This window comes from Mastigoproctus giganteus, chromosome 12 (assembly GCF_048544385.1).
Source record: "Mastigoproctus giganteus isolate SK-2022 chromosome 12, ASM4854438v1, whole genome shotgun sequence".
Taxonomy (NCBI): Eukaryota; Metazoa; Arthropoda; class Arachnida; order Uropygi; family Thelyphonidae; genus Mastigoproctus; species Mastigoproctus giganteus.
Genome location: NC_143586.1, coordinates 172,529,610 through 172,554,488, shown reverse-complemented (window position 1 = coordinate 172,554,488; position 24,879 = coordinate 172,529,610). Strand labels below are relative to the sequence as shown.

The 24,879-nt window shown below is 38.2% G+C and overlaps 1 protein-coding gene across 1 annotated transcript in view; it reads left to right on the top strand.

Moving 5' to 3' along the window:
• The window catches only part of LOC150077598 (phospholipid-transporting ATPase ABCA1-like), a gene marked incomplete at its 3' end in the record, with an annotated part of 856,770 nt that overhangs the window by 98,726 nt on the left and 733,165 nt on the right, over positions 1 to 24,879 (top strand). Inside the window, exon 2 of the mRNA XM_090386943.1 lies at positions 9,184 to 9,255. Coding sequence (XP_090243069.1) covers positions 9,184 to 9,255 — 72 coding nt within the window. The remainder of the gene's footprint in view (positions 1 to 9,183; positions 9,256 to 24,879) is intronic.

The window sequence follows — 24,879 nt, the reverse complement described above, 5'->3', positions numbered from 1 at the left end:
TTCTCTGAGGTTACTTCTACCCATATGCAGTACTTTGCATTTGTCAAGGTTAAACTCAGTTGCCACTTCTTAGCCCATCTGCCCAAATTATCTAGATCCTGTTGCAGTAGCACACTGCCATTACTGTCATTAACAACCCTGCCAACCTTTGTATCATCTACAAACTTCGATACTAAGCATGATATACCTTCATCAATATCATTGATAAATATACAAAACAACAGTGGACCCTACACCGAACCCTGTGGGACAATTTCTCCTCACTTTGCTCTCAGTTATTACAAAATCATTAAGTATCCTGCTACAATTTGATAACCTTCTGCCATTTTCAAACCTTAATAATTCCTCACGTGTGAATGTAGATGCAAAATACTCATTCAGTTTGTTTGCTATCTGAGCAGGATCATCAACAGTCGAACCATCGATGTCAAGTGGACCAATCAGATTTATCCCCTTCCTTTTAGAGTTTATATAAAGACTAGCTTATATCTGCCATAGGCTTCGGAGTCGCTTGATAATTTATATGCATCCCATGCATTTTTCTTCTCTGTTATGAGTCTCATTAGTTCATTAGATAACCATTTAGGCCTAAACCTTGAACAATAATTCTTAATTGGTATGAAACTTTTAGTAGCATCCACGATTAGTTCCTTGAATGCTTCCCACTTAGAATTTACTGTTGGTAACATCCTCAGTTGATCCCACCGTACAGAATTTAAAAACTTTCTGAGACCACTGTACTCACCTTTAAGGAAGCAAAAACCCTTTCCTTTACCCCTGATGGTAATTAAATCTTTAAGTAAATCCCATATCAGTACACTGTGATCACTGCCACTTAGTGGTTCCTTTATCTGCAAATTCTTAATACACAAATGATCACTGCCAATAACCAGATCAAGAGTATTACTCTCTCTGGTTGCCTCTCGAACATGCTGTTGCAGAAAACAATCATCCAATAAATCCCCAAAAGTCTGACTAGTGTGTGACCAACCCACAAGTTCCAGTCAGTATCTGGGAAGTTAAAATCCCCCATTACAAGACATTCTGATTTACTAGCCCACTCTATTTCTCTGTGCAATTATTCATTGTACTCATTCGAGTCATTAGGCCTATAACACACTCCTATTCTTATTTTTGCTTTCACAGTGCTTATGTCACACCAAACTGACTCAACAGTGCACTGTTCATCTATATCAACTGGGTGCACTTCTTTTGATTTTATGTTTTTCTTAATGACAGCAACTCAATAGAGAAGTGGGGAAATAGCTAGAAAATAATGAGGTATCTTTTCCTGGTTTGCGGCAGCTGTCACTTTGGCTTTTAGTCATATCTTAGGATTTGCATTCTCAGTGACAATGCATGATCGAAAATGGGCCAACTGTTTATTTCACAGGATTTGTTGCATTTCATCCTTGATATTGGTGAGATGGTTTTTTCCGTTGAAAACAGAATAAATTTCTTTTCAGCTTCTCTTATGGATCCGTTATGCTTTCTCCATAAGGTCTTGATTTCCTTCTCGAAATTCTTGTCATGCTTAGCGTGAGCCGTGGTCAACAGATAAGCAATTTTATTTGGAGTCACTGGTTGTTGTTTTGTAGTGGTCTCTCAGTTCCACCTAGCTTTCTAAATAAAGACCATGATTTTCTGCTAGATGTCATATCAAGGCCTGTTAAGAGTTCCCCCCAATGCCTTCTGCGATTTGTTTCTAATTCCTTCAGAAGCTCATCTCCATCTTCAGGATTACCTGAGATTTCAAGTTTCTTCAACAGTTCAGTGCTATGCTTATTTAAGCATGGAATGTATTCTTGTGATAGCCACGGGAAATGTACTGGACTGTTTCCTTAAATATAGCATTTTTAAATCTATGGTAAGCATATTCTATTGAGATATTATGGGGAATGGGACTAATAGAAGCATCAGAGAGTGATTGATATCTTAGCCAGTCAGCTTTCCTATAGTTCCATTGTGGTTCAGGGCAAATATTTACAACAGGAAATCGATTTTGATATCAATGATAATGGGGCAGTGTTGGCTGTGCGATATTTTCTGCAAGACTATAATTTGTGCTGGGTTTGGGTGGCTGTTTTTTGTAGTGAGCCGCATTGCCAGCATGCGGAGAAGGTTGTTTGGGGTCAAGAAGGAGATGTAAATCCTTTGCAGAAGCCCAGTTCACTAAGAGGTCTCCATGATGGTCTGTAGAGTTATACCCTCATGTAACATGGTGACTATTAAAGTCTCCAGCATAGATGGCAGGGTGGGGTAGAATTGGTAGGACTTCAGGTGGCCAGAGGATTCCTGGTGGCTTATACACATTTCATATTATGCAGTGGCCAACTTTAATCAAGTCACAAAGTTCTGAATTTACTTTTAGCGATTCAACTCTAAGAATGTCGGATCTGGCATAAATTGCCCTTCCATATTTGGAATGCAGATGAAAACTGATCACCTTAAATCCAGTAAGTGTAAGTCTAGTATGTGCTGTGGTGTCCACATGAGTATCTTGGAGGAAAATAATACCTGCTTGTTCTCTATAGGCTAAGACTTCCAGTAAGGATCTTTTTGCAGCAGATAGACCCTCAATGTTAAGTTGAAGAATATGTAAAGCATACATCTTTGTTCTAGTCAGGATCACTTTGATTTCACTTGCTAATAGCAGCTTCCGTTTCACCAAAAAAAAGGTTATTCCTGAGATGCAGGACAAGAACCTAGCTGCTGTGCATCCCAAGATAAATAATGTGCTCCACATAAAGTTTGCCGAACCTGCGTTGAAGTATTGAGATTGTGGGAAAATGGTAAAAAGAAGCTATGTCATTTGCAATTCCCATGATTTGGCAGGAGCACACAAACCAATGTGATGACTGTTACTTTTGCTTAGTTAATGTAGTGGGATACAATGCAAAGAGTAAAAAGAGCATTGTGTATCCTAATATTCCATCTGCCAGTAGAGCAGTTCCATATATTGCAGAGTTCCATATATCCCAGAATGCAGAGAGTGCCGAAAGTGAAGTTTCTGAAGATGAAACTGAAGTCTACACAATGGAGACATTGAGTTCAGCCTGCAATTTTTTTCACAGCATAGACTCAATGATCTGGTAAGAGATTTAAATTTACCAAAGGAATCTGCAGAACTCCTTAGTGCTAGATGTAAGTCAGAAAACCTTCTTCTATCACATGGGACATGTTTTTCATGATACAGCCACAGAGAACAAGAACTAGTCCCCTAGTTCAACTTTTCTGAGGATGATTCTATGATTTTTTGCAGTAATATAAATGACTTAATATTTAGGAATTATTTACAATCCTACCCAATGGAGACTTTTTATTGATTCATCAATGACAAGTCTCAAACGTGTGTGTTGCTCCACGATGGAAATAAATATGGGTCAATTTCAGTAGCTCACTCTGTGTATTTGAAAGAAACAAATGAGAACTTAAAGAAATTTTTGACAAAAATTAAGTATGAAGAACGTGGTAGGTCTGTTCTGACTTTAAAGTGATTGGCATCTTACTTGGACAGCTATCTGGTTATACAAAAATTCCTTGCTTTTTGTGTGAGTGGGACAGTAGAGCAAAGAGTATGCACACTGAGATGTTAAGGTCTGCCCCCTCTTTTTGCAGTCTACCAGTGGTTCATAAACCACTGGTAGACTTCCAGTAAGGATCTTTTTGCAGCAGATAGACCCTCAATGTTAAGTTGAAGAATATGTAAAGCACACATCTTTGTTCTAGTCAGGTCTTCCTTCCACCCTTGTACATCAAACTGAGTTTAATGAAACAGTGTGTGGAAGCTTCAACTACCTTTGTGCTAAATTCCCATTGATCATTCAAGAGAAACTAAAACAAGGTAATTTTTTGGACCTCAAATTCACAAACTAATGGGGGACCAAGATTTGATTCTGTTAACTTTTTAGGGAACAACAAGGATCCAAACTACAAGAATATGGTAGAAAATATGTGGGCAAGCTTCAAGAAGCTGGGATACAACATAAGTGTCAAGTACATTTTTAACACTTCTACCTTAACTACTTCCCAAAAAAAAATCTGTTAGTGAAGAACAGAGTGAGTGATTTCACCAGGACATTAAAAACATGGAGTGAGGTACCAGGGGAGGTGGACTGTCAATATGCTGGATGCTGAAGAGGGACTGTAAAGTAGAAGGATCTTTAAGAAAATCAAAGAAAAAAATTTTGACTCATCATAGATCAGTTTTTAAAATGAGAGGTGAGTGTTTAGTGGACTTTTTAGCATACTGTCCTTTTAAGTAGTGTTTTCAACGTGTATTTAATTTAAAAAATGTCATGTCTGGTAAAAGTAGCACTTTGTTATAATTTCAGTGCATAATTTCTGCCAAAATTAATAAAAAATTGTGAAAAATCAAATTTTCTTTCTGATTTTTGAAGAAATTTGATGTTGATGGAAACAAACAGAAGTCATTTTTGGAATCAGCAATAGAAAATGATTCAGAAACACTCTTTTCTGAGGAAACATTAGTGAATTTTTTTTCAAAATGCAGAGTTGTGTTATCTATTCTACTCATTTTGCAATTTTTCTATGGACCTTTCTATTGCTACTTACATGCCTTATGTAAGTAGCAATGGAAGGTCTTATGTAAGTAGCAATGGAATGGAAGTAAATAAATGCTTTGTGTTAATAGGTCATTCCTGTTTTTGAAAATTTTAACTTGCTATCTAACCACATCAAAGTTGCCCATTGGATTATTAATCACACTTTCTATGAAATATTTTCCAATTCTGATGTAGTAATCCTTATTGCTTACTATTACGTTGTTTTCTCTGTCTATTTAATGTTAGTCTTAAATCTATAGTGCTATTTCCATATGATAGTTGAGATTGTTCCTTTAGATTTATGTTGTACTAGTAAATTGAACTGAATTAAATAGAATTATGAGGAAATGAAGCACTTTATCAAGTGTGCAGTTAAAGTCTGCCTTTATTCCTTGTTGGGAATAATGAAAGTAATGCTCAGACATTTCATGACACTTTTGGCACTATATCATGAGTGACTGGGATGCTCTATTTATAATAATAATGTCAATTCACATATCAGAAGAAAGTGTTTTCCTCTGTTATGGTGTGAGTGAATTTATATTAACTGTTGCGCTTGCGGCTTACTTCTTTCCCCCTCATTTTTGAGTTGAGATACAGTGATCCCAAGAGATTGTCAAAAAATAAGCAAGTAATAATGAACTGTTTTCAGCAAACATATAAATGAATATCCAAATCGAAATTAGAAGCATGGACTAATAATTTCTGCTGGTTTCACTACCTATGAAACAAGATTTGTGAAAGATCTTGCTTCAAAGCATTTGTGTCAAATGCTCAGCATCGTTATGCACTTTGAGCTCTGATGCAGATTTTTATTTGAAAAATTTTTTGAATAGTGCTCTTTTTGAACCAGTGTCTTTGACAGAATTTCACTAAAAAATAAATTTTAAAATCTTTTATTAAATGACGATAGTTTGCAAATGTACTTGATAATGACGATGGACTTTAAGGCATTTTTTTAATATTAGTATTAGTATTAGTAACGGCCGCATGGTGCAAGAAAGCCTATGGCTTATGCTGCACCAGCCAAAAAAAAAAAAAAATCCGAACAAAACAATGATAAAAACGAAAAAAAAAAAATAATAATAATAAATAAATAAATAAATAACTAAATAAAATAATAATTAATAAATAAAAAAAATAAAATAAAAAATAAATAAAATGGAAATTAAACCTATCATCCTATGCGCTTCCCTTACCCGAAAGTACTATCCAGATGACCTTTGAATTTCCCCAAACTGTCGGCCTCTACCACCCATGAAGGCAACTTATTCCAGTAATTTATAACTCGCTGGCTAAAATAAAACTTCCTGCAGTCCAATCTAAACATTTCCCCCCCGTAACTTGAATTTATGTCCCCTAGTTCTAGCATCATTTATAATCTTGAAAATTTTGTCCTCATTCATTTTACTGATGCCTCTCAGAGCCTTAAACACCTCAATCAAATCTCCTCTAAGGTGTCTAGTTTCCAAACTCTGCAACCCACATATTCAAAGTCTTTCTTCATAAGGACGCCCTTTTGCCGATCTCACCAGGCGAGTTACCCTTCTTTGCACCCTTTCAAGAAGTTCGATGTCTTTCTTTAGGTGCGGTCTCCATACTTGAACACAGAATTCCAAGTGTGGTCTAACATAAGCCTTATATAATGGGATTATCACGTCCCTATCTCTACTTGCAAAAGTTCGATAGATCATCGATAGGACACCATGGGCCTTCCTTGCAACCTGTTTACAATGCTCAGAGAATTTCATGTCTGACCGTATCGTAACACCCAAGTCCCTATTCTCCAGTACTGGGTTTAGTTGAACTCCACCAAGTGAATAAGTTTTTTTGGGATTACTGTTTCCCAGGTGTAATACCTTACACTTTGTTGGATTAAAGCACAGCTGCCATTTTTCTGACCATTCCTGCAGTCTATCTAGGTCTCTCTGAAGAAGCTCAGCTTGACAGTGATCATTAACTACTCTACCAATTTTAACATCATCTGCAAATTTAGACATCACGCCCTCTATCCCTTCATCAATGTCGTTTATGAAAATTAAAAACAACAGTGGTCCTAATACTGATCCTTGGGGAACCCCACTTCTTACATCAACCCAATCTGAGGAATCATTTATCACAACCGTCTGCCTCCTGCCCTGAAGCCATCCTTCTATCCATCTAAGGATTTTCCCAGTGATTCCAACCTGTTCCAGCTTATAAAGCAACCGCTCATGTGGGACTGAGTCAAAAGCTTTGCTGAAATCTAAATAAACAATGTCGAAATTATTCCCTAAATCCAGCTCGTGAGTGACCCTTTCGAAATAGCGAACCAGATTTGTTAAACATGATTTTCCCTTTACAAAACCATGCTGAGTATCCTTGAGAATTTCAATTCGATCCAAATGATCCTGAATTCCACCCTTGATCATTGCCTCCATGATTTTCCCTACTACTGAAGTCAGACTGACAGGTCGATAATTTCCAACTTCACTTTTAGAGCCACCCTTATGTATGGGAGATACATTTGCACTTTTCCAATCCAAGGGAATCTCCCCAGAGTATAGTGATGCTCGCATAATTAGCCTCAATGGTTCAATGCACTCACTTGCCGCCTCTCTTAAGATTATATGGTATATTCCATCAACTCCAGGAGCTTTACTGGTCTGTAGGCTCGAAAGGTTTTTCATTAAATAATCTTGCGAAATTTCAATATCATTAATTACATATTTTTTAACTTCGCTCCCACAATTTCCCTTTGCCACAAAAGGCTTTTCATTTGTAAATATCGATGCAAAATAACTGTTGAGTTCATCTGCAACGGCAGCTGGTGTATTTATTACTATCCCCTTTCCCTTACGTAAAGGTCCGATCTGGTTTGTCCTGCTCTTCTTGGCATTTATATATGTGAAGAATTCTTTATCCCCCCTCTTTGCTGTGTTTGCTAGTGATTTCTCATAAACTGCCTTTGCCTGTCGAACCGTTTCTGTGGCTCTATTACACATCACCTTGTAGCTGTTATAGGCTTCAGTACTTTTTATTTCTCTGTAACCTTTCCATGCCACCTTTTTCTGCTCAAGTAATGCGGCAACTTCACTATTCATCCAACTTGGAACCCTTCTCGTGGAGTATTTTTTTAATGGTATATATGCATTCAAGGCATCTGTGATTAATGTTTTAAAAGCGTACCACAGTTCAATTGTATTCATTCTCTGCGCGATATCTACCCAGTTAATAGAGGCCATGTAGTACCTTAAGGCATCGTAATTTCCTTTTCTGAAATTAAAACCCATTCCTTTGCCTTTTACTTCTGCTACCTCTCTCGTCATCATCCACCGTAGAACTCCGTGATCACTTCCTGCTACTGGTTCCTCTACTGTCAGCCCTGTTATGTCATCTGATTCATGTGTGATGATGAGGTCTGGGATATTCTTTTCTCTAGTACTTTCCCTGACATGTTGATACAAATAACAGTCATCTAGTTGATTTAAAAATTTTGTTCCCCATGTCGAGTTTCCTTCCCATTTACTCCAATCAATTAGAGGCAAATTGAAATCACCCATAATAAGGCATTGACGCTTACTTGCCCATTCCATTTGCATGTAGAGGCTTTTGTCATAATCTTCACAATCACCTGGTCTGTAGATTACTCCTACTCGCATTATACCTTTGTTTCCAACTATCTCACACCATACAGACTATATACTAGCATGTGAAACGTCTGAATCCGGGAAAGCTATCGTCGCACTCAGGCTGCTTCTGATAAGAAGCATTACCCCACCACCCCTTCTATCTAACCTATCCTTCCTAAATACATTATACAAGCCGTACTGAAACTCATCATCCCCAATTTCCGGGTGACACCACGTCTCTGTAAGCCCTATTATGTCCGCGTTACTTGTTTTAACCAGCAGTTCGAATTCGCTCATTTTATTGACGAAACGTCTAACGTTACTGTATAAACAATTAAGATTTACTGTTCTTGTATATTTAATATTAAACTGTACAATTAATAAAAATGATATTCATGGAATGAGACAAGAAACATCTTTCTAAATCAGTCTCAGTTTATGCTGTAGAATTGGTGGGGGGCGTTTTTTCAATAAGGGTTTTTTTTTTTTTTTTTCCCCCAATAAAATGATCGGAGGGTGACATCTGCACTTTTGATAGTATGCTGCATAAAATGTAATAATGTTTAAATTACATAAAATGTATGTAATATGGCAAATGATGCAAGAAAGCTAGCTTATATAGAATCGGCTAAAAGAAAAAAAACACTACACACTTCTCCCATCCTTCCAACAATTTGTCTAGCTCTTTTTTTGAATTTATTCAAACCATCCACTTCCACAACAGATGGAAGCCTGTTCCAACAATCAACCACCTGCTGGCTGGTGCTTGATTGTTGCACATCTATTTCTGAAACCATCCTCCTCAACTTAAATTTATATCCCCTCATGTGTAGGCTCAGCAAGTGGAAGAATACCATTAACATTCAGCTTTCAGTAATGATTGGTAACCATTTCCTTTCATTCTATTCCTAGAAAAAACTGAGCAATTTACATTTTGATTTCAATCCCCCACCCCCAAATTTTCTTTTATAAACTCTTATTTGTCAGGATTTTCTTTTTATTTTCAGAAGGCTATGATTACTTGGAACCAGTTGAAGTTACTCCTCTGGAAAAACTTTACACTTCATAGGAGGCAAAAGGTAAGGTTTGTTTTTCATTTTTTTTCATAAATGAGATGCTTAATGGCTGAAATTTATTTAAGGAATATAGAAATTTCACAAAGACAGTTTATGATTACTATTACGCTATGTGGCCATTATCCTTCCATTACTAACATAGTGTCGGACAGGTGCCACTGTTCTAAATTTTTCGTTTTTTTTTTTTTTTTTTTTATTTGTAAATGAAATTAAATCCTCCAGTGTACCTCTGCCCACCAGAACTGCTTATACAGTATTTTCTGTTTTCATTTCAATATACAGTGGATTCCTGTTATTTGGGCCACCGGTTAATCGGGGTAGTCGTTTATTTGGAACAAATCTTAAAAACCTTAAATTTTTGTTTTGTGTTTAACAAATCGAGAAAATAGCCAGGGTTTATTTCGCTTAATTGGGACAAAATGCCGTTTAATCGGGGCAGGAGACTGCAGCACTGGAGATTACCCTACGATTGTCTCCGACCGTACCACATAGCTCGGTCGGATTTCTGGAGGTCACAACCATAAAACAATAAAAACAATTAGCAGTCACCTGTTTATTGGGCTTTTCTGTTAGCGTAATCTATGATAAACAGATAGTAAACTCGATCTTATTGAATTTGCGATAATACTGACAGCTGGAATTCTGTGGGTTATTATGGTAAAATGTGTTTACACTTCCATGGAATCTTTAATCATATAAAAAAAATAATTTTCAGAATCTTCTCTTCATTCCTATTTTTAAAGCTTTTTAACTCGTTACTCCGTTCCCACTTGCGCGTATTGTGTTACTTGCAATTTGTGTGTGCCGTGTTTTTTGTTATTGATTGCTTATCTTTTTACTGTTTTAAATTTTAACCCACACCCACAAATGTCAGTGAACAGAAATGTCAACTAGTTTAGTTAGTATGTACATATTACAGTACGTATTAATTATTCTGATTATCACGTATATTCTTCCGAATTTCACGTATCATTTAACTTTTTAATTGGTAAGGTAATAAGGGGTAAATTTGTGCTTAATATATCTTTACTTTTATAGCCAGTGGATAATATTCCTCCTATTTTTGCTAATTAAAATCGCTGTTTAATAGAATTAAAATTCAATCCACAAACGTGATCACAATGACCGGCGTTTACTGCACATCGTATAGTGAACGGTACTTTACTATGGTGAGTTCATCGTAATGTGATTTGATTGTACAGTGAACTAATTGCAAAGGGGGGGGGGGGTACATTGTATTTTTAACTATTTACGTGAAACTTCGGATAATTGGGGCAGCCGCTTAATCGGGCGAAAATGCACTAGTCCCAATGTGTCCCAAATAACCGGAATCGACTGTACTATGAATTGCAAGCCATTAAATTTTTGTTTTGTGTTTAACAAATACTAGTTGAGCGAAAATGTGTACTTTTCTTCTAGATAGACATTTTTTGCTTCAACTTCCATTCCCACATAGCCTCTGTAAGATGCCAGCAATGGGTGCCTAATCTTGTCATAGAATTTTCACTTCATTGGCTAAATGCAGCTGACAACAATACAGACATTCACATTGTGCCTGTCAGATGTGATGCAAGCATCTGGGTTTCAATCTGGGGGATCAGTAACCTTAAATTTATGATAAAACTTTCTTTCATGTCATTATTGGTTTCTCATTTCTTTTCATTTGATATTTTTAAATTCAGTTTAGCAAATTATAATTAATATATCACCATTTTCAATTCAGTAGAAAAGCTAAAAACTTATTTTTTATAATTAAAACAAAGAAGAAGATCACACAGACATGATTGTACAAATGTCTTTGTTAAAATTGAGACTGTGAGTGATGCAAGGTTATGAGTCATTCCTCTGTTGAAATCAGAAGGACGAACAAGATAGAAGTAATGCTTTTGGTTAAGAAGCATGTAAACTATGACTACAACCCATAGATACAAGTTGCAGTGTAATATTGAGTCAGTCTGCTGTAACAAACACTAGGAAAACAAAAATGTGAGTTGGAATCTGTTACAGGCCAAATGGTTGTGATGAGCATAATGAAAAACTGCTCAGAAAAATTCAGAGGAAGTACCTGTAGTCTCTGTTCATAAGGAGTGGTTTGAATGGTGAAGTAGGTAACTACAGACCTGTAAGTTTAATCTCTGTGCCAGGCAAAATTATAGCTAATAGTTAAAGAATTAATGCAAGATCATCTTAAGAGGAGTCATACGACAATCACAAATATAAACAAATAACGCCTCACAAATCTGATTAGCTATTATGAAGTTATCACTAAGGAACTGGATGCCAACAATAATTTTGACATCTAGAAATTTCGATAAAGCCTTGCCTCTGATACTGTACCACATATTATTATTAGTATTGGCAAATGATACAAGAAAGCAAGCCTATACATCAGCCAAAAAAAAAAAACTTCCATACCACCTGTCTGTCCCTTCTAATAGTTTTTAATTCTTCTTGAGTTTATTCAGAATACTCACTTCCACAAATTTGAATTTATATCCCCTTATGTATGTAGTCTAAACAAAATGAAAGATTCCATCACTGCTGAGCTTATTCAAAACCTTAAACTCCTCAGTCAGATTTTGCAGTTTGCAGAATTGAAGCCATTCTTGGTAAAAACACCCTTTTGTTCCTCACTAATCCTGTTACTCCTCTCTGCATCTGTTCCAGTAGATCCACATTCTTTCTAAAATGAGGCTTCCAGATCTGTATATAGTACTGAAGATTAGGTCTACCAATTGCTTTTTACAATGGAGTAATGACCTTATCCTTGCTGACAAAACTCCTGTATATCATTGACATAACCCCATGAGCTTTCCTATCAGCCTATCTGCACTGAGAGGGAGAGAGAGAGAGAGAGAGAGAATGAGAGAGAGAGAGAGAGAGAGAGAGTGAGAGAGTGACAACTTCTACATTGCAAAGCACATGCATTGCACTGCATTCCACAAATAGGATGGGATTAATGTTGGGGAAATTTGGCAGCCAGGAGAGTACATGAAATTCTTGGACATGATTCTCAAACCATTCCTACACAATGTGAGCTTTTGGACATGTGGAGCATTTTGTTGTTGAATGAGTCAAGTGCCATCTGGATATACAGTTATCATTTAGGTCAATACTTGGTCTGAAAAAAATGCTGATGTAGGATCTGGCAGTGCAGGTAAGTTCAGTGAGGATGAGGGGAACCTAGCGATGTCGATGGAAACATTCCCCCCCCCCCCAAACCATTATGCCACTAACTGTGCAGCTGTTCACCTGCTTGCAGTCCAATACACACCTGTCCATCAGCATGATGGAGCTGGATCCTTGATTCACACACCAGGCTGCTGTTTTCAGTGGCTAGGAACAGTGCTCTCATGCCCAATCCGAGTAGAGGCATTGACATGGGCACATGAACTGTTTGCCTACTCATAGGCCTATCTACAAGAGCATCTGCTGGATGGCATACTTGGAAACATTTCTCTGTGCACCCTGGCTGGAGTCTGTCGTTAAGTGAGGGATCTTAATCCATCTGTTGTGTCAGACGGCATATGCCAATTGTCTTTCACCTCGATTGTCAACTAGTGGTGATCTCCCCTTCCCCATGTATTGTCTGGTTGTGTGTCCTTCTTTGGACCATTTCTTCTGCACCTTCACTATAGCAACACCCTTGAATAGTCAATGCCTGCAATTGCCAAGAAGCTGGTCCCCTACCTTCCTGGTGCCACAAATCATTCTCCGTTCAAATTCTGTCAGATCCTTCCCTTTCCCATTGCACAGGCTTTGTACTGATGAACTGATAGGCACTACCCATGCCATCTATATAGGCTGCACCGGTCAGTGATGTCACTGCTACGTGCTGTGGAATGTGTTCACTTGTTGAGGCAGGGATAGCCATAATGTTTTGGCTCAGCAGTGAATCTGAGGAAATCCATTAATAGCACTTAGTCCATAAAGAGCAATGTCCATTGACAACCACTCTCTGTCGTCTTCCACTCAACCTTCCCATAATCATAGCAGTAACTTCCCTTTAATGCCACACTGCTCCAATTAGCTTAACACTGGCCTAAGTTCGGTGCAAGTTTCATCATCTGGAGATTAGGCACCTGTGAGGTGATCTGATTGAGGTGTATATGGCCTTGAATGGTTCGAGCAGGCTCAATGCTGACAGGATACTTCCGCTTGCTCAGATTATGAACCTGGGGCATAAAATCAAATTGAGGAAAGTCAGTTGTAGAATAGATGTGCCGAAGTTTGCCTTTAGCCATCGGGTAGTTGATTACTGGAACAAACTTTCATCTGTTGTTGTGGAATTGATAGCTTAAATAAATTTAGGGCTGAACTAGACAAACATTTGGAGTGACCGGATGGGTGAAATGGGAAGGTTTTTTTTTTTTTTTTCCTGATGCTGTATATTGCTTTCTTGCATCATATGCCTCAATTAATGCTAATGCTAATTTTTACAGCAGTCTTATGTGCAACAGCAGCAAAAGCTTTCCCAAACTCCAAGTATATGAAATAAAAATTATTTTTTTATATTCAGTTCATTTGTTACTGCATATAATATCCAATCAGATTGGACAGAGAAGATCACCCCGTAACAAATATATGCTGTGACTGTAGTATAACTGGTACCTCCGTAGCCAGGTGGGCAGGAGCAACAGTGCGTAGCACACGCTTCTTGATTAGACCGGGGTTCGAGCCAATACCACCAAATACGGAGGATGCGGAAAGGTCGGGGAATGACCATCACATATCCCTGGAGCAATATGGCCTTAGTTGCTAATGCTCCTAAAAATCAAATAACAACGACAACAACAACAGCAGTATGACTGCACTCCTGTTTAGATGATCCTTTACTACTTCTTTAACCAGTGACTCCATTTTTTTCCCTGAACAGAAGTTAAACTAACAGGTCTGTAATTAATCATGTCACCTTTTGATTCCTCTTTGTGAATTGGGGATACATTTGCAGTCTACAGGGGATACATTTGCAGTCTACAGGGGATACATGTCCAGTCTACAGGGTCCCCCGAATCCAGAATTGTTCTCATAATTATGGCTAAAGGCTTGCTTACCTCTTTGTTGCATCCCTTAATATAATTTGATGGATTAGTAATGGATTTGTCATTAGTAATGAAATACTGTAGTCTTAATTTCTGATTGATGTATATTATCAATTCGGTAATTAATCAGAAAAATTGAATTTAAGAGAATGATAATGCAAAAGAAATGTGCCTGTACTGGTTTAGTATCCTGCCACTAAACAACATTTTACAGCTCATTGTTTAATTCTAGACATTGTCAGGTAACAGGTAAGAGTGATATGCACATTGAAAGATGAAAAAAGGCCCTTTATGGAATATGTTGATTTAATGAAAGTTACCTGTAAATTTAAACAATAATTGTATTAAATTAAAATTATTTTACTAAAACAGATGTTTCAGTAAACTCTTAAATTCTGATGATTGTGGTTTAATTCATAAATTAGAAACTACTCAAAAAAAAAAAATTAAAATACAAATCAGAAAGTGCAGTATTAAATATTTAATTTAATTGTTTAATTTAATTTAATTTTTAAAAGCAATTAAACAATTTATAAATGAGAAACTACTCAAAAAAACTTAAAATAACAATTTTTTTTTAGCAAGTACAGGTCAATATTGAAAAAAAGTCGTGACTTAGGGTTAAATGTGAAGTGTCTGCAATTCTGCCCAGACATGATAGGACGGAGTGTATGATGAGAGCCTTGTTGATCGAATCAGCCCTGGAGAGATTGTGCAAGGTTCAACAGGTAGAATTTTTTTTCAGCCTGGTCTGTGCTTGTTGACAGGAGAGACTGCTTCTACAGGGATGGGGGGGACACTTAAATAGAAAGGGTGCAAGAATATTTGCTGATGCTATCGAGGCAGTGTTAGGTGGGTCAGAAAACTGAAAGCTTGGGGGGATAGACAGACAGACTAAAAGGTTACCAGTGGCCGGGCAGAGGCAAAAGTGATTTTTGCACTGCTTCTATTAGAATGAGCAGCAGCACGGAAAGCAAGGCAATGGAGACTTCCAGGACTGTTGGGAGTCATAGTGGAACAAATAAATACATGTGCTGTATTAGGTTAACAAAGAGTAGAAACAGGTGCATGTATACTTGCATGTACACCAATGCTAGGAGTAAAGTTAATAAATTTGATGAGCTTGAAGTGCTAGTGAAGACATCAAAGGCAGATATTGTTGGGATATCAGAGACATGGTATCACACAGACATAAGCAATGCAGAATTGGAATTTGGGGAGTACAATGTGTACAGAAAGGATAGACAGGATAGGAAGGGAGGAGTGGTTATGCTATTAGTTAAGAAACACATAAAATCAAGGAAGTGCATCCAATTGATGTTGGTGAACAATGCAATTGTGCAGAGAAATAGTGGGCCAGTAAATCAGAATTTCTTATAATGGGTGATTTTAAGTTTCCAGATATTGACTGGAACTTGTGTGTTGGTCAGTCGCACACTAGCAAGACTTTTTTGGATTTATTGGATGACTGTTTTCTACAGCAGCATGGTATGAGAGGCAATCAAGTGGAGTAATACTCTTGATCTGATTATCAGCAGTGATTATTCATGCATTAAGAATTTGCAGATAAAGGAATCACTGGGTGACAGTGATCACAATGTACTGATATGAGAATTACTTAAAGATGTAACTACCATCAAGGCTAAAGGGAAGGGCTTTTTCTTTTGTAAAGGTGAATACAGGGTTCTCAGAAAGTTTTTAAATTCTGTACACTGGAATCAACTGATGATATTACCAACATTGAATTCTTCAACGTTGGTAATATCATCAACGAAGCCTTCAGGGACTTAATTTTGGAGGCTACTAGGCTTTTTCATTCCAATTAAGAAGTACTATTCAAGATTCTGGCATAAATAGATGTCAGATGAATTAATGAGGCTCATGGCAGAGAAGAAAAATGTACGGGATGCATATAAATTATCCAGTGACACAGAAACCTATGGCAGATTGGTCCTTGAGGTTGTCACAGACATTCCCTCAGATATGCCAGACAAACTGTATTTGCTACCTGGGAGTCTAAAACGCTGATGGAACTGATATTCGGGTGACACTCAAGTCAAGTGGACCCAATTTCGGCGAAGTTCGGACGGTCTGTGACAGCCAAATCCTCTGCTTGCACCTTCACGATGGTGGAACTGTTAATAATCCTGAGTATAACCTCCATGCACAAGTACATGGTGGGTGACCACCCAGGTGTGAACCAACGTAAGCAGGGGATGAGGTGTGGCACCCACACCACACGGAGGAATGCCGCCCCCTCTATGTTACCAGGCAGTACTAGGTGGTAGATGACTCTCATCAACCGGTGCAATACCACCACTTTGCTTATTGGAGGCTTCAAGTGGTGGAACCCAGGTTTAGTCTCTAGAGCTAAGTTCTGGTCAACCCTTCCCTATCTCTTCCATCATGCAGTATGATTGATGACTTTTTGAGGTTATGATGAACATCGTGGTGAGATTCAATATTCCTTACATTTCGAGGGTACAGCTCTAAAACGTTGTTCGCAGGCTGGCCGCTAGTTAGTACACCAGACCGAACCTATTGGTAACTCTCTAGGAGGCTTCCGGATCAGCTAGTGTATAATCTTGCTACCGCTACTCTGCCAGATAGTGACTGGAGGGAGTCTGAGTAGTGTGTATGCGGGGAGCATTGTCAAGGCCACATTATGTCAAGGATCTGGGTATATTCTTACCATGTGTACGCCATATCCAAAAATTTCATTACTTCATACAGCATGTCCTACCCAATTTTTCTTACTATTGAATATACCATGAATTATCAAACTAATAGAGCAAGCTTATCTGCGAAAAGATCTAAATCTCCCAAGCACTTCCTTGTTCATTTCACAAATATACGTGGTCTCAATTCTAATCTCAAAAATGTCCATTTCCACTTGCAGCCTGCCAAACCCCATGTACTTTTTCTGAGAGAATCTCAGTTATCGGTTGATTGAACTACTGCTCATCTCAGATACCCAAATTATTTGCTGTATGATTCCTTTCGTCTCAAAAGTGGTACTTGTGCATATGTCTGTTCTGATATTCCCTGTCAGAGACTTGGAAATTTGGAATCTCGTCTCTTTGATCTTCTCTGGCTTAAAATCTCTCTACCTCATTGTGTCAAATTCATATGTTGTCTCTACCATTCTCCCAACTCCACTAATCACTTTGAGCTCTTTGACTTCCTCTCTTTGCAACTTGACTTTCTCCAGTCCAACTTTCCTAACAGTGAGGTGATTTTAATGTTCACAACTCCAGCTGGCTTCCGTTTTCTAGTCACACCGACCCAGCTGGTCGAGATGCTGAGGCTTTTGCAATTACTAATGACCTTGCACAGATTGTTCATTTACCTACAAGAATACTGGACAATCCTAATCATACAGCCAATACGCTTGATCTTTTTCTCAAAAACAACCCTTCTAAGTACACGGTCAAAGTGAGAGTTCCTTTAGGCACTTCAGATCACAACTTGGTGATTGTCTCTTCTCCAATGGAACCTTTATCTCATGGCTATTCCCAACCTCGTGTTGTTTGACATTACAAGAATGCAAAATGGGATGACCTGCAAGACTTCTTTACTTCTGATGTCAACGTTTGCTCAGATCGTGTCAGTGAAATTATTCTTGCAGGAAAATCTCGTCCTTTATCTAAACCCTGGTTTTCCAATAAATGTGCTAAGGCTGTTCAAGAGAAGAATGTTCCATATCGTAATTGGCTTGTTTCTAATTCTTCAGTTTCATTTTCTGCCTACACCAAAGCTCGCAACAATTGTAAAGCAGTTATTAATCAGTCCAAACTAGAGTTTGAACAGGCTAAGAGTAGAAAACTTGCTTCTTGCCCTAATGGTAGCCGAGCATTCTGGTCTCTTGCCAAAGCTATTGGCCACAACTTTTTCCCATCTCTGCTCCCACCTCTGTCCAAACAAGATGGTTCTGTTGTCACTCCAGCCAAGGGTAAAGCTGACCTGCTAGCATCCCATTTTTCTTACAACTCATGTATTAATGATCTTGGTAAAACACCTCCCACCATTCCCAACACGCTCCATTCAATGGCTCCTGTGGTCTTCCGGCAAAAGGTTGTCAGAAGGATTTTGACGAATCTTGATGCTAAGAAAGCTCCAGGTCCCGATGGTATTTCTCCACTTGTTCTCAAAACCTGTGCTCCTGAACTTACTTTTCCTATTCTTTGGCGCCTTTTTTCACTTCCTTATTCCAAAGGTGTTTTTCATTCTGCTTGGAAATTTGCTCATATCCAGCCAGTTCCTAAAAAGGTGACAAATCCCTCCCATCCAATTATCATCCCATTGCAATTACTTCTACTCTTTCTAAAGTAATGGAGAAATCAATTAATCGCCAACTCTTTAAACTACCTAGAAACCTTCCGTCTGATCAACGATCGCCAGTATGGATTCTGTCAGTGTCGATCCACTGACAGAATCATTGAATCGAAATTTTTTTTTTTAAGTGTGGTCTTCATTCTTGAACACATTATTCCAAGTGTAGTCCTTCAATTTCCTTATATAGTTGGATTATGACCTCCCTATCTCTACAAAAAAATGTACAATAAATTATCAATAGGCCACCATATTTGTTTCCTGTCTGCATTACTCTGCTTGAGCAACTTAACAACTCCTCCACCTCCCCACAAATACTTTTATTCATAGAACACAGGAATATTAGCAAGTATTAGTTTGGGGTTGGTATTCCTAAGTGTTAAGACCTTGCATTTTGTTGCATTAAAATACAGCTGCTACTTTTCTGACTATCCCTGAAGTCATAGTTTTCTTGAAGAAGCCTGCTTGATGCTGATTGTTAACTACTCTGCTGCTTTGAATATAATCTGCAAATTTTTACATAACAGCTTCTATCCATTCTTTGATATTGTTTAAGAAAATTAGAACCATTGTGGTCCCATTACGGATCTTGGGGAACACTACTGCTTATCTTAGCCCAATCTAGAGAATAACCATTAACCACAATCCTCTGCATCCTGCCCTGCAGCATTCTGTGATTCAAACATGTTCCAGCTTATAAACTAGTCTCTCATGTTGGACAGAGTCAAATGCTCTGCTGAAATCCAAGTAAATCAATATCAGAATTATTTCCTACTTCCAGCTCATGAGTGACTCTGATTTAAGCATGATTTCACTTTTATAAAACCATACTATGTGTGTTTACTTCAGAATTCTATTTATATCTAATTGATCATTCTTGAGCACTCTTGATCGTTGCCTCCTTGATATTCCCCATCACCGAAGTCAGACTTCACTCCTAGAACCACCTACATGTATTAGCAATATCTTGGCACTTCGATACAAGGGATCTCTCCTGAGTCCATCCATGCCTTCATGATTAACCTTAATAGTTAAATGCACCTCTTTGCTACCTCCTTAAGAATTACAGGATATATATCATTGATTCCAGGAATATTACTTTCCTTCATGTTTAAAAGTTTTTCTAAGAAATAATCTGAAATGACAGTATTGCTGATTTCGTACTTTCTAGCATCACTTGTACAGTTTTTTGCACCATGAAGAGGCTTTCTTTTGTAAATATCAATACAAAATACCTGTTCAATTCATCAGCACCATCAGCAGGATTATCTAAGACTTTAACACCCATTATGTGAGGTTCTGATCTGATACATTCTCTTCTTTGTATTTGCATAAGTGAAAAATCCCTTGTCTGTCCCCTTTTTGCTCTTTTCATGAGCAGTTTCTTATCTGTCTTGGCCTGCCTAGCCTTATCTTTAGTACTATTACAGACAACTTTGTAGCTGTTATAGGCTTCAGTACTTTTTACTGCTTCGTGTCTTTTTCGTGCCATCTTATTTCTGCTCTGTTAAACTGGCTTCTTCATTATTTGTCCATCTCGGAATCTTTCTTCCACTTCTTCGTAATGGTGGATATGCTTTCAAGGTGGATATGCTTTCATGAGTATACCTTTATAGTTATATTAGGTTCGGGTCGGGTGATTTACACACTCCGCTTCCTTCAATTGTTTTAGTTTCTTAAACGAGTGTAACTTTCATAATTTTCATCTAATGTCTTAGATCTATATTCACAGTTTGTGAGGAGTGAGTATCGAAGTGCTTTTTGCTGCTAATTCGTCCAGCAATTTCGGATTTCCTGGCAGAATTGCTAAAGTTGAATCGGACCTTGTTGTTCGTCATTGTGAGTACAGTATGTATTCCTTTACCCGTTGGAGCCCACATACTATGAAAAGTAAGCGGTCAGCTCTTCACCATCCTACTTAATCCTAGCCTGAAGGAACATTCCTCGGTCAGTAAGTACTCTGCTTTTACGTTGTCAGCAACTTTGCCATATCTCTCCCTGTATTGTTTAGTGATTTTTGGGTACAATGCCGTCGAAAAATATGCAACCCTGCTCGAGCTGCGAAAAACTTTCCGTCTGCCTAATAAAATGTTCATCATTATCATGCCAGTTTCTTTTTTGCAATTTTTGTAGTGGCATTAAAGATCAAAAATGGACTCTGCAACTTAGGAAATCAAAATGGAGATGTGCACTCTGCCGCAAGCAAAATAGGGATTCGTCAGATTTAGCTGACATATTGGCTGCTCCCTTAGTGAACTTGCCTCCCTCCCCCACAGTCTCTCCCTCTAGAATGCTGAATGTTATTAATGACGTCACCACACACAATAATTCCACTCTCAGTGAACCAGCTACGAACAGCAAGCTTTTGCCTGGGAGTTACTGATAATTGTTCTCAAATGGAATCACAGGCTCAAGTCAGCTGCGATTTTTGCAGGTGTAACACTGAGAAACTGGAAACTATTGAAGGCATTCTATGAAAACTGCATTCAGAAAATAGCTCGCTAAGGGAACGTCTGAGCCAGCTTGAAGATTATCAACAAAAGTCAATTGAAAAGTCAACAATAATTCAAGGGCCTGACATAGCCCAGTGGTCAAGAGCGAGAGTGCATAGCACGCGTTCCTTGAGTGGACTGGGGTTCAAGCCCGTGACTACTAAATACGATAAATATTTGTATACTCTACTGACTTGGTTGTCGTGACGGAGTATTAAAAAAAAAAAAAAAAAAAATTTGAATATTGAAAATCACACTGGCCTCCGGCCCACCGGGGTTTCGCCGGTAAGTCTTATGGCCAGTCCGCCCCTGACTGTACTAGTGCTGTCAAAAGCTCTTTTGGTTTAACTTTTTCACTAGATTTAATTTTTTTGATTTTGAGAACGAGTGTAGCCTGTGCGGACGTAGCTTTTTGCCGCTCCTGGAACAGAGAAGTTTTTTCTGATTTCTTTTCTGTTTTATTAGCTTAAATTGGCATATTAACTTATTTTCTAGAGTAGCTTTATATTCCTATTTACGATACTTAGTTTAAAGTAACTTAGATAGAGATTTTGTAGGTATTACTTAGTATCGGTAACGGTTATCAAATCAATGTGTTTACCGTTCGTAAATTGCCGCCATTGTTACGCGATACAAAATATCTCGAACTAGATAGCATAAGCTAATATAGTATAGTATAGTATAGTACATAATATTGTCAATTAATCAGTAAAATCTATTAATCTTGTTGAACTTCATTGTTAAATATCGATAAATTGCACTTTTAACTATACATATAACGACTTAGGTTACGTAACATAAATAATTAATAAAAATAAATAATTAATACTTAACTTGATATGGAAGTTATATAAAGGGATTTTGTAGATAACACTTGATACTGCAACATAAATATAGCGTATAACTGTGTTGAGATACAAGTTTAGGGTTTTAATTTTGTACTGAAATTGAAATTTTATTGAAATTAAATCAAAATCATGACTCAGACCAGAACAGCAAAGCAAAAGACTCAAGCTACTGGTAGTGCTGTGGCTCAGGGGAGAACTGAGGGGGGCAGTTGCCCTCTGAATCACAGCCTTTTAAAATGCACTACTTGCTTGAGGTTTGTGGATCAGTCGTGTACGGGACATGATATTGCCATGGGGGATGTCTTTGTGTGTGCACGATGCAAGGAGTGTAAGGAAATCAGGCAACAACTCAGCGTTGTTATGGGCCTATATGAGAGCTTGAAGGACAGGGTGGATGCCCTCGAAGGATTAAAAGTGAGGGCCCATCAAGCTCTCAGCTGCCCACACCAATGCCAGAGCTTGCACTTGGTCATCACGCAACACAGCAGCAGCCCCCAAGGCAGAATGCACTGGTCCCAAAGGAAATAGTAGTTATTGGTGACTATTGTCACGGAAACGGGAAACATGCTTTGTAAAAAGGATAGGTGGAACAGGACCAGGATATGTCTGCCAGGGGCAAAGGTTGATGACGTTGTAGAGCGGATATCATCTTTTAAGGGCACAAAAAGTGATATAGTTGTACACGTTGGCACTAATGATATTAAGAGTAGAAGACCGGCGGAATTACTTAACAAGTACAGGTCACTGTTGAAAAAAAGCCGTGAATTAGGGTTGAATTTGAAAGCGTCTGCAATTCTGCCCAGACACGACAGGAGGGAGTATATGATGAGAGCCCTGTCGATCAATTTGGCCATGGAAAGATTGTGCAAGGCTCAAGGGGTAGAATTTTTTTCAGCCTGCTCTGTACTTGTTAACAGAAGAGACTGCTTCTACAGGGATGGGATACACTTAAATAGAAAGGGTGCAAGAATGTTTGCTGATGCTATCGAGGCAGTGTTAGGTGGGTCGGAAAACTGCTAGATTGCGGGGATACAAGGACTAATAGATTAACAGTAGTCACTGGCAGAGGTGAAAGTGATTCTTGCACTGCTTCTATTGGAATGAGCAGCAGCCTGGAAAATAAGATGCAGGATATTTCAGAGACTGCTGGGAATCATTGGGGTACAAGTAAACACATGGGTTGTATTAGGGTAGCTAAGAAAAAGAACAGGTGCATGTATACTTTGTGTACACCAATGATAGGAGTTTAGTAAATAAATTTGATGAATTTGAGGTATTGCTCAAAACATCAAAGGCAGATATTGTTGGGATTTCAGAGACGTGGTGTAACACAGATATAAGGAATGCAGAACTGGAATTTGAGGAGTACAATGTCTACAGAGAGTATAGACTGGATAGGAAGGGAGGAGGAGTTATGCTATTAGTTAAGAAATACATAAAATCCAAGGAAGTGTAGCCAGTTGACATCGCTGGACAGTGCAGTGTCGAGTCAGTTTGGTGTGACATAAGCATTGGGAGATCAAAATTGAGAGTAGGAGTGTGCTATAGGCCTAATGACTCTGATGAGTATAATAAGAAACTGTACAGGGAAATAGAGTGGGCCAGTAAATCAGAGTCTTATAATGGGGGATTTTAATTTCCCAGATATTGACTGGAATTTGTTAGCTGGTCACTCACACACTAGCAAGGCTTTTGTAGATTTATTGGATGATTGTTTTCTACATCAGCATGTTCGGGGAGGCAACTAGAGGCAGTAATACTCTTGATTTGATTATCAGTAGTGATTCTTTCTGCATTAAGGATCTGCAGATAAATGAACCACTAGGTGGCAGTGATCACAGTGTGCTGAAGTGGGATTTACTCAAAGAGGTAACTATCATTAGGGGTAAAGGGAAGGGTTATTGCTTTCGTAAAGGCGACTACGATGGACTGAGACAGTATTTAAATTCTATACAGTGGGACCAACTGATTATGTTACCAACAGCAAATTCAAAATGGGAAGCATTCAAAGAACTTATCTTGGAAGCTACTAGGCTTTACATACCAACTAAGAAATATTGTTCAAGGTTTAGGCCTAAGTGGATGTCAGATGAACTAATGAGACATATGGCAGAAAAGAAAAATGCATGGGATACATACAAATTAACACCTGTCACAGAAGCCTATGATAGATACAAGTTGATCTGTAACCAAGTTACAAAGCAGGTTAGGCAGGCAAAGGCAGATTATGAGAAATCTTTGGCAAGGGATGCAAAGCAAAACAGCAAAGAGTTCTTTACTTATGTAAACTCTAGAAGGAAGGGGATGAATCAGATTGGTCCACTTTATATCGATGGGTCAACTGTTGATGATCCTGCTCAGGTAGCTAACAAACTAAATGAATATTGTGCATCGACATTCACACATGAGGAGTTATTCGGCAAGGGGAATGCCAGAGGTGTATTCAACTCTGGCAATAAGCTAGAGAATCTTGTAATAACTGAGAGTAAAGTGGAGGAGAAATTGTTGAAGATAAACACAAGAAAGGCACCTGGGGTGAATGGGATCGATCCAGTTATATTAAAGGAGGCAGCAAAGGAAGTAAGCAAACCCTTAGCCATAATTATGAGAGCTTCCTTGGACTCAGGGGAGGTACCCATGGACTGGAGATGTGCAAATGTGACCCCAATTCACAAAGGAGGATCAAAGGCTGACACAAGTAATTATAGACCTGTGAGTTTAACTTCTGTTTCCGGAAAATTAATGGAGGCACTGGTTAAAGAAGCACTGCAGGATCATCTAGACAAGACTTCAGTTATAGCTCGGACACAGCATGGTTTTGTCAAGGGGAAGTTTTGCATGACCAATTTAATTGGATACTATGATGCAATCACAAAAGAACTGGATGCAGGGAATAACTTTGATATTATATAC